General features: G+C 32.6%; 1 protein-coding gene across 1 annotated transcript; it reads left to right on the top strand.

The window, feature by feature from the left end:
* Positions 1–335: 335 nt before the first annotated feature.
* LOC132547613 (uncharacterized protein CXorf65 homolog) lies at positions 336–12,962 on the top strand. Its single transcript, XM_060211397.1, has 5 exons — positions 336–403; positions 7,347–7,433; positions 8,442–8,558; positions 12,027–12,098; positions 12,797–12,962. The coding sequence occupies exons 1-5, from the start codon at positions 355–357 to the stop codon at positions 12,946–12,948; spliced, it is 477 nt and encodes a 158-aa protein (XP_060067380.1). The 5' UTR covers positions 336–354; the 3' UTR covers positions 12,949–12,962.
* The last annotated feature ends 3,028 nt before the right edge of the window (positions 12,963–15,990 follow it).

The raw sequence follows: 15,990 nt of genomic DNA, 5'->3' as shown, positions 1-15,990 counted from the left end.
CGGAGGATTGATCTGAACGGCTCCTCGCTTGTGAATATTTTACCTGTGGCCATCACACCTGTGTATTAGGTTACCAATATCTCAACAGTGTGTTCGTAGGTATATGCAATAAAGGATGTGATTCTCAATCCACACAGACGGTGCTAGTTCGGAAGTGAAAAAAATTGGAGTTCAATTACAGAGTAATTCTGTAATAGTGTACAAATATCTTGGTGACAGATGACTGTTTATTTCGATATGTTAAAGTCGGTGAATTTTGGCAACATCTTTTTATCAACAGTGGCTTAATACTGTTTACCTGAGGTTTACCAGTTTACCTGTGCTGACAGGAGTAAGATACGCGAAAGACTCAGTATGTCAAATATGCCGGACGAACAAACTTTCATTGTGGTGAGATACGGTGGTAGGTATATCGTTTTTTATAAAAAAAAAAAATATATATATATATATATTAATCACGTAATAAATTTATATATCAATAAATTTGAACATATCATACTTACCAAAAACTCAATTTCAACTTATTTAAGGACTTCGTTAAGCCTTTCATGTTGTTTTTGCACGATGAATTTCTTTCTTGTGTCTTTTAGGTTTCTCCTATTGTTTTTACAATAGTTTAACGCTCATAAGACGTAATCAAGATGTATACTTATGTCAAAGCCCAGTTATAACGTAAAATTCACAGTGTCTTCTTCTCAATACTATATGTTTGTAAAATGAGGATGTTTCAGTACATATATGATATAGAAACGAGTCTAAGTCTATCACGTATATAATATAGAAGACAGGTGTCTATGTCTATCACTTATGATAAAGAAGACAGGTGTCTATGTCTATCACTTATATGATGCAGAAGACAGGTGTCTATGTCTATCACTTATATGATGCAGAAGACAGGTGTCTATGTCTATCACTTATATGATGCAGAAGACAGGTGTCTATGTCTATCACTTATATGATACAAAAGACAGTGTCTATGTCTATCACTTATATGATACAGAAGACAGGTGTCTATGTCTATCACTTATATGATACAGAAGACAGGTGTCTATGTCTATCACTTATATGATACAGATGACAGGTGTCTATGTCTATCACTTATATGATGCAGAAGACAGGTGTCTATGTCTATCACTTATATGATACAGAAGACAGGTGTCTATGTCTATCACTTATATGATACAGAAGACAGGTGTCTATGTCTATCACTTATATGATACAGAAGACAGGTGTCTATGTCTATCACTTATATGATACAGAAGACAGGTGTCTATGTCTATCACTTATATGATACAGAAGACAGGTGTCTATGTCTATCACTTATATGATACAGAAGACAGTGTCTATGTCTACCACTTATGATAGAGAAGACAGGTGTCTATGTCTATCACTTATATGATAGAGAAGACAGGTGTCTATGTCTATCACTTATATGATGCAGAAGACAGGTGTCTATGTCTATCACTTATATGATACAGAAGACAGGTGTCTATGTCTATCACTTATATGATACAGAAGACAGGTGTCTATGTCTATCACTTATATGATACAGAAGACAGTGTCTATGTCTACCACTTATGATAGAGAAGACAGGTGTCTATGTCTATCACTTATATGATACAGAAGACAGGTGTCTATGTCTATCACTTATATGATACAGAAGACAGGTGTCTATGTCTATCACTTATATGATACAGAAGACAGGTGTCTATGTCTATCACTTATATGATACAGAAGACAGGTGTCTATGTCTATCACTTATATGATACAGAAGACAGGTGTCTATGTCTATCACTTATATGATACAGAAGACAGTATCCATGTCTATCACTTATATGATACAGAAGACAGGTGTCTATGTCTATCACTTATATTTATCATGACATTGGTATTTATTGTAATTCTGTGCTTATCTCTCCTAGAAAAATGAGTTATAAGAAATAAATGTATACATCTTGATTTCATATAATGTTCCTTTAAAATTAATTTTAGATGAAAATAACATTATATGGCGGTAGGCCATAGTTTATTACCCTGATGAAACAGGACAAATCTACTTCGTTACGTTTCAGTTATCGAATGTTTAAGTGACTATTGTTAGAAAGTGAGTACATACTTCATTTGTCTATTTCCTATGCAATGTTACGTTTGATCATTATTTTATGTCTTAAAAACGCGTTTGGAAAATGTGAGTGTTTGAATAATAGATGCGTGTGAAAGGAAAATGACAAGAGATGTTGACCCGAAACGATCTTTAACTTGGCATGAAGTATAGGTGCCAACATATCTGACACCTCAGTTCTAGAGGTATTCATGTGGTACACATTCAATATCTCTCTTTGTATCGATCGACAAAGATCAGTACACTAAAAATGGAATCTTACAACAATGAGTTGCCGACTTGGTCGAGGGATCAATACTGCCCCTGAACGGTGACTTTACACGAGACTTCATATAGAAAATCGAACCACACTGATACGAGAGACCTTCATAAATATAAAAACACTTCAACTCAATGTTTAATTCATTCTTTGATTATAACGAGAACACTGCACTCTTATACATGGCACAGATAAAGTACTGGTTAAAGCCGAATCGCCTAACATCTGTTGTGTGAGTCAGTAACTGTTTTGTAGGAAGGATTATGTCTCTCAATTCTTGATCTGCTATATTCTTTAATTTATGTTCCTCCGGGACTTAGACATGTCTACGGTAGATATACCTAGGGCTTATATTTGGTAAATTGTAACTGATACATAGGGTGGATTATGTCTCAATTCCTGACCTGCTCTAGAGCTTTTTCCTATGTATTTCTCACAGACATTCAAGGTTTTATATTGTAAATGTGCCTAGGATTTACAACAGGTAAATTTCAGTTTTTCATTCTATATATCTGATGCATTTGTAATGTATAGTGCAATGTTTTTACCCTGTATGCTTTAAGATAAACAACATTATGCTATTTCCACAAGAAAACGGGTTATACTACACAGTCACATAACACCATTGTATTTAATATAACTTTTTCTCAGTAGAATTTTCAGGACAAAGAAATCACATGTAAAAGTCATGTAATGTTGTATTAACAAGCTACATCTCCACATCCACATTTGTCGTCAATATATATACATGTATGAAAGAAATTGAACTACCTATCTAACATTACCTCCATTTGTATGAACACTGTTTTAATCAATCACAGCGTGTTTATTGTTAATATTCGGCCAGATCAAAAGAATTTTAGATAATGATTTTTCATTTTAAGGTCTTATATGTTGACTCTTGAGTGTTGAACAACCTAGGAGAGTTTGTTTTGTCGTGAACAACCTGATTCCAATTATTTCTTTAAAAGAACAAAAAAGTTGACAGTCAATATAAGAAACCTTACAATATCAATAATTATTATCCACTCTCGACACCCGTAAAGCATTGCCCTAGTGTATTATGCTAGTTTCATTTTAAGATATTCAAGCGTGAATGATGTATATATACCAAATTGAAAGCAAACATCGCCTTTCAGTAGAATACGTCTTAAGGATGTGTGTGTGTCCTAGTATAAAGCCATAATAATAATAAGTGTTTACACCGATCTACTGTAAAGTTGTCGAAAGGCTGGCTGTTTATAGACTTGCATTGTGTTCTATCGACCTTCTGTGTGTGTCGTCAATAGATGAATATATATATATATATATATACGAACCACGTTACATATAAATAGAAAAACTATGTGAAAGAAAAAAAAATATTTGGCAATATTTCGGATTTTAAATTTGACATTTATTGTAAGGTTTTGGCAGCCGCTTGTGTTTTCATTGGAAGGATTGAATACCGACAACAACAACCATTGAAATGTTGACCGGTTATTCCAGTTTATTTTTCATGAAATGGAAATGAAAAAGAAAACCTGAATAGTTTATTACTTAATTCTAAACAGAATCATAGTAGTGTAAAATATAAGTTTATTGAACATGATATGGAAAATGTTTTACATTTATTGCCCAATAAAGTTGTTGTATAAACTTATGTTGTATCTAAAACATCTCTTATGTATCAACTGCATTGAAAACTAAATATTTTAACTGTAGCAATCGTGAATTACAAGTATTGAAAGTCTAAAGTCTAAAAGATGTCACTTTTCATTTACTGGTAGTGACACTTCAAATGTTACATTTTCCATTTATTTCTATTTCAAATTCTTTTTCGTTTGTATGATATTGTATAGGTGTTATTGTATCTTACTTTCAATACTTTCTTTGTACAAGAAATGGTATTCAAAATTTTAATTGAAGACACCTGGCGACATGCTAATGAAAAACATTAAAACAAGTTCCTTCCCCTTTCTAACGAATACAATACGCTTATTGTTATTTCGTAATAACCACGTAATGACCCCCTTTTAACGTTTATTTTTCAAATGAGAAGTGGAGCAGAAAGAATTGAGGCATTGATCACAAGGACGTCACTCTCGCAAAATATGGTCTTTGTTCATAATATATCCACACCAATATGTTTGAGCATGTAGTTATGGGACAGGTGCACATCCCCATTCAGATTTTGACATTTTTATCAATTTTGTTTTTCATCCGTGGCTTCCGGTTTTCACAATGTAGGCCCTTAGCATCGCTGACGGCTCCTAGAAGGATGAAACAGCGGTATATGGAGTTAAATTAACAATTTGGCTGTACCGTATCTAATTCTAAATGTGTATTAAAAAATGCTATTCATTTGTGTGTCTTTTGTAAAATCTTACAAATCAACACAATATTTACACTGATATCATTCATAGAAATAAAAATGTAACGTTACCCTTCATCAGCGAATAGAATTTAGGGGCTTAAAAATCAACAAGAAAATACCTACACGTCAACATAATCAAAATCCAAACCAAAATTCAATAAATCTAGGTCAACAACAAGAAAATACCTACACGTCAACATAATCATGATTCAAAGCGAAATTCAATAAAACTAGGTCAACAACAAGAAAATACCTACACGTCAACATAATCATGATTCAAAGCGAAATTCAATAAAACTAGGTCAATAACAAAAAAATACCAACACGCCAACATAATCATAATCCAAACCAAAATTCAACAAATCTAGGTCACCAACAAGAAAATACCAACACGTCAACATAATCATTATCCAAAGCGAAATTAAAGAAAACTAGGTCACCAACAAGAAAATACCAACACGTCAACATAATCATTATCCAAAGCGAAATTAAAGAAAACTAGGTCACCAACAAGAAAATACCAACACGCCAACATAATCAAAATCCAAACCAAAATTCAAAAAATCTAGGTCAACAACAAGAAAATACCAACACGTCAACATAATCATGATTCAAAGCGAAATTCAATAAAACTAGGTCAACAACAAGAAAATACCTACACGTCAACATAATCATGATTCAAAGCGAAATTCAATAAAACTAGGTCAATAACAAAGCAATACCAACACGCCAACATAATCATAATCCAAACCAAAATTCAATAAATCTAGGTCACCAACAAGAAAATACCAACACGTCAACATAATCATGATTCAAAGCGAAATTCAATAAAACTAGGTCAACAACAAGAAAATACCTACACGTCAACATAATCATGATTCAAAGCGAAATTCAATAAAACTAGGTCACCAACAAGAAAATACCAACACGACAACATAATCATAAGCCAATCTCTAAATAACAACCTAGGTTAAATACAGTATAACTGTAACTTAATTTACCGTTCGATATGGCAATTCAATACCAAAATGAAATGTAATTATTCAGTCGTATGTGCTTCAAGCTTGTTTCATAGACTTAAATCGTGAACGTTTTAACAGAAATTAACTTAAAATGATTCAGTATGTTATTTGACAGTGTAATTGCAGATATTCCAAATAAAAAAGCGCAATATTTTAACAATTTGGGCGATTCAGAATTGTTCTCGTTGTTAACACATTGTCGCAAATATACTCAGGTTTCTTGAATAAATCGATAACAGTTGTCATTTACAACCAATTCGTCAACAATTTTGGATACATGAAAATATAATATCAACAATTGCTAAAGTCTACAGACAAATATCAATTTAACATATGATATACTGAAGGTGTATGAGTTTACATCGATCTTGTATATACCGATAACTTTGATGACTCTTCTACTGAGAACTGAAGGCAATCAGTGCATATATATTAAACGTCGATACTCGCACACTTAAGCTATATACTTAATCTTCTGACGTTTGTGTTATCACAAAGGAACAGTATTTAAGTATGCTTTACGACTCACAAGTTTGATTGTATCCTCTAATCCCATGAACAGTCATGGTATCGCATGCTTGCCTATTGAAAGATGTGTATGACACATTGTGTATGTTTATTGCTAGATCTCAATGTTTTGTATAGAAACTAACAGTTTCGTCGTATTAAAGTTGATCCTTTTGAAATAATATACAGGTAATGAAGTTAAGTGTTGTCAGGTGATAACAGTCTGTTGATATTGTTTGACTATTGAATAACCTTAGTGATACTTAATCGGCAACATAAATGAAAATAGATACCAACTGTCTTTGTAGACCTGCTGAACCGAACAGATTGTCTAGTGAGATTAAAAATTAAAAGATTCAAACAAAATATTCTATTTATGGTTAAAACGACACGTATTGTACCTTGTTTTCGGTTGATAGCGGATGCAGCCATCCGTGTGGTGATTATGTGTTTAATATGTTACATGGTTAGAGTGATTCCATCAAACACTTAATAAAAACACAACAATACACCCAACAGCGTATTTGTATATAACAATTAACAGGTGTGAATCAAGATGATTTTGTGATATTTGTACGATGAAGGTATGTTATTTTAGTAGATCACATGTCGGTGTTGTTACGTATACAGATAATCACGTGAACTAAACTGTAAACACAAAACATAGTACATCTATACATAGCATACCATCTTAAAATCAGAAATCTGTCTACATAAATCACCATTAGATTAAACAAAACCATACAGGTCACAGTCTTAAGCTTTTAAATATATAATTTAACGGAGAGAATTCAATAATTAATAACACGGATTATAGTTTTTTTTAAATTTAGACGTTTTGGCACCAATGTTTTAGGGTGTAATTGTATATTATGTTGATATAGAACACAGAGGCCATGTAAGTTATTGTTCTATAAGCATATTTTATCCAAAATATGTTAAAAGTGCCATCTGCACAAGACCTAAACTGTCAGCTAGTGCAAGTCCCCAGGATTAACTAATGAGATATTGTTTTTTATTGTTTAATCTTATTCAATGATAAATTATAATAAATATGACTTCTTTTATCATTGATATCAGATGACGAGTCAGCACTCTTCAACCCCTATTGTGCAAGTCATACATTAACGGAATGGATAAGAAAAAAATGCCGATGTGAAGATGACAGTGAGTATATCTTATATTTGAGTGGTTTATCTACAACACATTAAATTGAAAACATGGATACAAAAAGTAGTATTGTATCGATGTCAGCTCTAAATTGTATAATGTATTTTGATTTTTTGAATATCTAGGTTCCCCATTCCACGACGAAAGTCGTAAAACAAATTTGTCAACTGACAGGTCTTCTTCAACAAATTGATATGATTCATGCTACTCTAATTGTAATAGAATTCTAATCAGTTCTTATTCAGTTAGAAATAGCAATGATAGTATAACTTCTGTATATTGATATTTTCTGCATTTGCATTCAAAGCATTTATAGTTTAAATAGCCTTCACACGTATTGTACATATGTATCTGTGTATAAATACCTTGATAAATGAGCACTTCAGTTAAATATGATTACAAAAAAATACCCCATGTGAAGATGATTAGGGAGGATCTTACAATAGACTGTGTCATGGCGGTTATCTAGTACCTCTTATAACTAAATCACTACTTTGAGAAGTTGTGGACTAGGCTGTCTTATTTAGGTCACTATCCTACAATAGTTAAAGGGTACAAACGGGTTTCGTTTTAATTGGTGATTAAATATTAACCTAGAAGCAAATTAAACACAAAACTGAAATATCATTTTACAGCTTCTTCATGACACTATACTCATGGTAGTTAAAGTGGACAATCAGTTTTCATTAAATTGGTAATTTAATAATACACAGAACGGACTGTGCATATTGAAATATTATTTTACGTGTATAATATGACAGGTCTTGGAGTTAAAGTTATTAAATACATAAGCGGACTTTCATTCGGAGACTTAAATATTAAATGTTACACAGACTTTCTTTTTTATTGAGTTTTTTTTAACACATTCTTTTCTCGTTATTGGCTGAAACCGACATCAATGTATGTTCCAAAATGACAACAAAAAAAAAATGTATTTTTTCAAAAGTCACAAATATAACATATTTACATATACGTACATGTATTTTATGTGTTTTACCTCCACAGTTACGATAGACTTGGTCGACCTTGATGGTCAAGTAAAGAATCTCCCTACCAGACCTAAAGACTACGCGAGTGAGATGGTGACAGGGCGGGAAACATACGTTCTTATACGGGTAGAACGTAAGTAAAGACATCACTGTTATGATCACGTGATCACAATATTATTGTGATTGTCTAATGGATATTGATGTAAGATTCATTCAATTTTGTTTGGAGGTTAGAAGAGTAAAATTTATAACACAGTAACACTTCTTTGATCTTGAACAAAACGTCAAATGATCAAGTACACACGGTGTAATGATCAACGCAAGTTGACGTTATACGTGGTAATGAAGTCTTAAAACAGATTTAAGCATCACCGACACAGACAGGACAACTAATCACAAATTACAAGAACTAGAAAATGATTACGAAAGGTATCCACCAGACATTTAATACCGATATAATCTTAATAACTCAAATCACAACTTATGTCATCACATGAAAAAACTATAAAACGTCTGAACATCTCAAAGACAATACTTAAAACAAATCAATTAATAATCGCATGAATAAAAGTACTAAAGATGCTCACGATAATCGTCGATTGAAGTTAACATACCGGTTCTACATCGAAGGTCTTAAATGTTAATTCACTATGATAACATATGATTGTGTTACGTCATCAGGTTACCTACATCTGACGTCACACAATGAGTAGTAATTACTATTCCGAAATACTATATAGATATATTCATTACATACCGAGGAAGTCATGTGATAAATGAGGTTCTTGTGATATCACCTTTGATTAATATACATATCACGTTACTTATCATTAATACACTGTAACGGTGATATCTACAACATTTATGCCATTACGGGACGTTAGGTCATCGATATATGTTTGTTCACAATTTGCAAATTGTATGCCCTTAGCATCAGTAACGAGTCCTAGAAGGAAGAAATAGTTGGGTGATGCAGTAAAATTCATTGTTGATTCCATTGTATATAATTCTTAATTTGTAATGCAAAGTGCTATTCGCTGATGTGTCTTTTGTACAAACTACCAACAACTGATAAACATCTCAACATATTGAACACATCGAATTTTTAGTTACATACCAACTCGTTTGATTATAATGACGAAACAGGGGGAAACACTGGTGTTCATTGCGTTATGAAAGTCCACACCAGCCATTCAATTTTATAGTCATCCAGTATCACATTTACTAATAATTGGTGACACACATGGTAATACCCGCCTAACAACTCATTTGGGCCTTGTAGTAAATCAATACCAGCTATCATTACCACACGGTTATACTAATATTGACTATCAATCCAGGTGTAATTATCCCACTCATTGCCCCGTAGTTATATCTTACACACAAAGATTAATTTAATTATTTCCATTGACATTTGTAACGTCATGAAAAAGAATTGATTTTCTCTCTGTTAAAATTGTTGACATGGACAATAAAATCAATATGACTGTGTTTGATAGCGCCACTGTAGAAAGAACATAGGAATCACATTACACATCAGCTTTCTGTACATGCATATATTGTTAACCAATATTAACAAACCTGTTTTATAAAACATCGATTATCCGGAAAGCAAATTTTATTATATCCTAATTAATCCATAGGTGGGCTTAATTGCACCAATGTATACCCTTCAAGTTTCTAATTTCCTTTTTGATAACAGGTAATTACTAAATCAATTTAGAAAAATGAATTAATGAAGGTTTTAGGTCATGGTCCCGGTTGAGTCTTTGTTTCAAATTTGAAAAGATATATATACAGACCGGATATTTCACCTACTTTATACACTTACATGTGTACATGAACATTAAGAATATTGAAGTTGTATAATTTAATTTTTTAAAATCAAAAGTGTCCTTACTTTTCGAAATAAAGGTACAAACGTTGTTCGTTCACGACGCATCACCATGACGTTCCACATATATAAAATGCCATTGACCTACATTCTAAGAATCAAAATTATGCAATGGATAAGAGAATTGTCATTAGACTTACGCAGCCTTAGCATATCATTTTCGGTTTAACATCAACTAAGAAACATTCCTTGCATTTGAGTTTTTATCTCAATGTGACCTTATGTGGCGGTGTTGTTGATGAAGCAGAAGACGCTTACTCTTCCAAAATGTCTGGTCTTATTCTCCATGTACGCTTTCAGGACTCTCCGTGTAATTCTTTCTTTTGATCATAGTTTAACCTAGTGTCGTTGAATTTGGTTTTGAATTGAGATTCTGTTTGAACACGTTACACCAACTAATTAGCCTACATATAAAGTATTGGACAAAGTGGTGACAGTATGTCCAATTGTCAGGGCCGTTTAGCAAATTTATCGCAACCATGAATACGGATATTCTTAGCGATATTGTAATTTTGTTTTTCTCAATATATTTCGTTCTGAGTGTTTAGTGAAATAAATGCTCCGGGTACTTAAAGTATAATTAAGTAGGACACGGAAACGTTCCTGCGACAAACACACCTTTATCTTCCTAATTTAAATATCTTTCCTACAGCCATGTCCATAATTGTCTATAACTGATAGGACATTAAGCTAGTCACTGTCCTATTTCTCATACATACATATATTAACTGTGTGTATATATATATATCTAAATAAACATTATCTGAGTATAATCTATATCAGCTCTATATCTCAGAGTGTAAAGATAATGATACTGATTTACATTCCACATTTTAAACTGTTAAACATTACAAACTTCATTTTAAAAAAAAAACGCGAAATTTGACCGTGATGTCGACCACGATATCGTCTATGTCTAATTCTTTAGCCTTAAACCCGGTCCACTTAAGTTGATCTTTCTAACATACCTATTATCTGTATTAAATTATCTCTCCACAAGCCACTTCGGTAATCTTAACGTACTTTTCATATCCTATTCAAGTAGTATATCTTATTTACTTAAGTCATAAACTTCACGGTGTCCACCTGAAGGACAAAATTTACCGTCAATAACAAGGCTTGTTGGTAGTATGTTTTATATATTATACTGGGATCCCTTCCCAGTATTGACACTTCCTTGCAATTAAATAAAAAATTGTTAAATATGTACAAATGATAAATAAAATTTATTATGATCAGTTTGTATTGGAATCAGCATAGATCTGCAATTTACAGAGTGAAAAGTGGGTGAGTTGATCGATGTGTAAGGTTTAGAGTTAAATCGGTAATTGGAAATCATTGTGTAACGAAGTGGCTTAAAATCAAAAGCAGAAATCATGAAAGTAGCTAAAAACAGTACTCCTTAACGCAAATATCCTGTATGGTATAGTTATTTAACTATTGGCTGAAATAGTAGTTAACACATAAGCGGATATAAATTATTATTACACCAAACGGCAATGTTATCTTGTGATATATCCCAGGTGCCTTACAAGTATGTGCACATGTTGGGCTGTAGTATGAATTACTTTACTTATGCGTTGAGTATTTTCACGACAATTCAAATTTACGTGCAAGTCATGATTAAAATGTTCTGAAAAAACAACGTTTTATGTAGTGATCGTATCTTTGCTAGACTAAATAAATAGCTTACATTTTTTGTTACAGGTTGTAACGATGGGAAATTTAGCTACACATCACTACTCAACAACCTTGCCGAAGTAAATCCCGAACTGAGTGGTAAGGATACATATGTACTCTACAACAGAAATTAAATAAATTTAAACATTCATGAATATGTATGGACAGACATATAATGAATTTCGGAGCAATATACCTGTGAATTGCCAATGCAACTCATATCTTCTAACAGGTGCTGTAGTAGCTTTAATCATATATTAATTTCAGAAAGATAATGGGGGCGTATAATTGAAAGAACATGTTTAACACCTAAAGGACTTCATTATACTTTGTATACGTATTGTCACTTCTCTGACAACAGAATTCAGTCTACTTTTTTTGTTTGAGTTGAGTTATTAATTATATGGCGTCTCCCCTTTAATACCATTCAACCCTGGTCCCGTAGGTATTCGGAGTCAGTCTAATAAGCAGATATGACGTTGGGACAGGTAATCCCAGTCTACGTCTGGTTACCGCAGAGCGTTTCCCCAATGAATCTAAAAACACTGTAGTTCACAACCAAGGCATTGATTCCCTCTTAATATACATTATACCTATTAGTTGAATTTTCAATATGTAATTACATTTATTCCTATGTAAGGGCCACTTTTTTATTCCCTGTGTTTTGCAATTCCAGGTTATTGAACCTCTATATAAAGGCTACCTGTGTATAAAGGTCAATTTTGAGCGACGTCTATAGACAGTTTTAACCTTATTGCTATACTATTAACCGAACATGTTTTTGTTTTGTGTTTCAGTTAAACTGTCAAGTATGTCCAGACCCACAACAAGAACTAGTAAAAATAAGAAACAGAAACCACAGGTGAAGCAGGTCAAGGCGGCGCGGCAAGAGTCCTCTCAAGGAAAGAGGCCAGGAAGTAGTGAGAAACCAAAGAAATCAGCAAAATAAAAGTGCCTCGCTCTATGACCATTTTGGTGAAGCTTTCAATTAATGGCAAGCATCATCAATATGAAATGCCCAGTACACAAACTTTCTTTAAACTGGCATTTGAATATTTTTATATGGAAATACATCGATATCGTTAGGGACGTTCTTGTATTTGAGTACCATGACATTCATACATATATACGTGCTGTGTAAATTGTAATTGTTTTTCTTCTCTGATATAGAAGTAGTAGTTGGCTGCATGTGTTCTTCAATCTAACCATATTAACGTTTCGAGACATATATGGTATTGCATTCAGTAGATGAAATCATTATCAAACGTTACTTGTAGTAATTGGTGATAGCAATAAAGGCATACTAAATTGTACCTTTATTTCTCGGCAACTTAATTCACCGTGAAAAAAAACTCATGCCAGATGCGTCTCGTCAACGGCTGATACAATTTACAAATAAATGACCAACCACTCAACAGACCTCAATATTAGTTGTATGCTTCCATTACCATGATACCCAAAATACTCAATCTGAATAATGTGTCTATTCTTAGTAATATCAAAAACAATAATGACTGTGACAATTTCTGCCTTCTCTGTCGTTTAACGGAAAGTGGTCCTTTTTGTAAAATTGATCTATTCAGATTTATTATTCACTTGAATGTGTTTACATAAGAAATATGATTATATTTGGCAATGACCTTTCAGTGATCATTTCCAGCAGGTTTCATTAACATCGTCTAGGACAACCAAAGTACAAACTCATATCTGCGGCTAGGATGATCACTATGGAAACGTCAAAGGCCAATATTGTTAGTAACATAAAATATCCTTAACACATCAGATATGATAATATACCACCTAGTTTCATCACAAACGTGTACTGGCCATTTCGTTATTTTAGACTTTACACATTATTTTTGTAAAACAGCTTGACTTTGATATTCAGTTAAGGTCTTTCCTTCTTCATTTTATTTTTATCAATCAAAATTAAATATACATGTGACTACACAACAGAAAATATCAAGCAAAAGCATACTGAAATGAATTCACTTTTAAATGTGTGCAATCTGTCAGAAATCTTAACTGACAAATGTACTGCAAAATGCAAAAACAACCTTCAAACCTATGACTTGCTATTGACTAAATATCAGAACTTTCAAACATACAGATGACGTAATATGCAATCATTACTCATAGTACACCAAACGGTTTCTTAAACTTTGAATAAAGGTCATCAAATGTGCCTGCTTTACCTCGATATTTACCATAAAAATCTATGTGAAAGCTTGCTACTTACATGTTGGAAATTCTTGACGGCTTCGATTTCCCAATCGTGAGCTTTTGCTTTCTTAATAGTAACCACCGTGCTTTCCTATCTACCATATTTAAATGATCTCACTTGGTTTGTGGATCAAGATTTCCACGAAAGATGTGGAAGGATGACCGGCCATTCGGACGTATATATCTGCATAATCGGACTTATATCATCTGAAAACATAGCAAGAACTGTTTTTCCCCCAAAGATTACCGACAAGACCTGGTTATCCTCCAAATGTTATCTTCAAATACACGTTAGATTAAATAACATCAACATTCAACACATATCATGTCAAAAATACTATGTTTATTCAAAATATACAAATACATCTATCTCATACTGTTAACCAATTTTCTTTCACGACAACTAACTTTCACGAGTTTTGTTTCATAACAAGTTTGCGATGGTTAATTCAATGTTACTATTTGTCATCATTATATTATCTTTTATTACATCCTGAAAATAACAATGAAGAAAAAGATGGTTTACAGAATAACATGCGCTTATAATTCAAAACAAGATGTTGGAAATCGCATTTTTTCCAATAACGATTGGTTATTAATGCACAAAGTCTTAGAACCATGTAACATTTAAACATAAATATGAACACAATATCAAACAATGTAACAACGAAATCTCACATGTACAATTTCCGTGGATATTTAAGTACAAACAAGTTTTAAAAAATTGTGTTCACTTCTGATAGTCAAAACATAAGTTAATACATGGTTTTTCCCAATAAAATCTTGCATTGAATTTATGGAACGTTCAGGTTCCTTTAAAGATTCCACAAACGTACATGACCATGGGAAATGTTTGTTTGAATGCAATATTCAAATATATCAAACTATAAATCCATGGTCACCCTTTATTTAGATAAGTACACGGGAAAGGATATGGGTGAACGGATATCAAATTAATTTGAAAGAAAGAAGATAAATGAACAATCGACTTGCAACATACATCCATACATACATATACAAATATAAACATTGAACATACTAATTCTTGAACTCAAAATATATAGATAACATGTGATATGAGTAGCATTTCAATCAAATCAAAATCCAGTTACATTGAGGAAAGCTGGAACAGTTGCTATGGAAACATACATGCATACAAAATGAAAATTGAGTCAGCCAATGATATGATATCGACAACATTGCACCAAAACGTCAATTCAGCCTTGTCAGGATGTACTCCTCTGATGTTTGACCGGAAGTAGGACACAGTTTAATATCAAATGAATTCTAACCATATTTATTTGACTTAAGTGTTTTAACTGATAAACCGTAGGGTTTAAAGTAATAGATTAATTGAACTAATATACTTAGAATTCTCAAGGGAGCACATCCTTAAATCAATTTCCGTAAGCATGCATCTTTCCTTTTCAAAGATATAACATGAAAAACTTGTAAACATTAGTGTAGTCTATGATAATGAAATGTATCACTGAAGGTTTGTTCTGACTTAGAAAAACTTATCTTAAGACAAAACCATATGGCTATACGGTGCCCATGGACTTTTGTCAATGGACAAACGTCATTTTTCTATGGACAGATAAAGTTTGGGATCAATCATAATTCCGTTTTCGTGTCTTGTAGTATCATCACTCAAGCTCATTAATATATATCTAGCTGAAAGTCAGTGTCAATACCGGTCATCAGTTTAAAATCAACCAACGGCAAAATCAGGACGAATATCCAAAGATATGTATTCTTTAAAACATCA

Source organism: Ylistrum balloti, unplaced genomic scaffold (genome assembly GCF_031769215.1).
Source record: "Ylistrum balloti isolate Yb309-2 unplaced genomic scaffold, AGI_CSIRO_Ybal_v1 Utg369964, whole genome shotgun sequence".
Taxonomy (NCBI): Eukaryota; Metazoa; Mollusca; class Bivalvia; order Pectinida; family Pectinidae; genus Ylistrum; species Ylistrum balloti.
The sequence above is the reverse complement of the archived record's forward strand: the minus strand, read 5'-3'. Positions and strand labels throughout refer to the sequence as shown.

Coding starts and splice junctions, on each gene's coding strand:
- LOC132547613 (XM_060211397.1), top strand. CDS start 355: ATGTCAAATATGCCGGACGAACAAACTTTCATTGTGGTGAGATACGGT. Junction 404..7,346: donor CATTGTGGTGAGATACGGTG/GTAGGTATATCG, acceptor CATTGATATCAG/ATGACGAGTCAGCACTCTTC. Junction 12,099..12,796: donor AGTAAATCCCGAACTGAGTG/GTAAGGATACAT, acceptor TTTGTGTTTCAG/TTAAACTGTCAAGTATGTCC.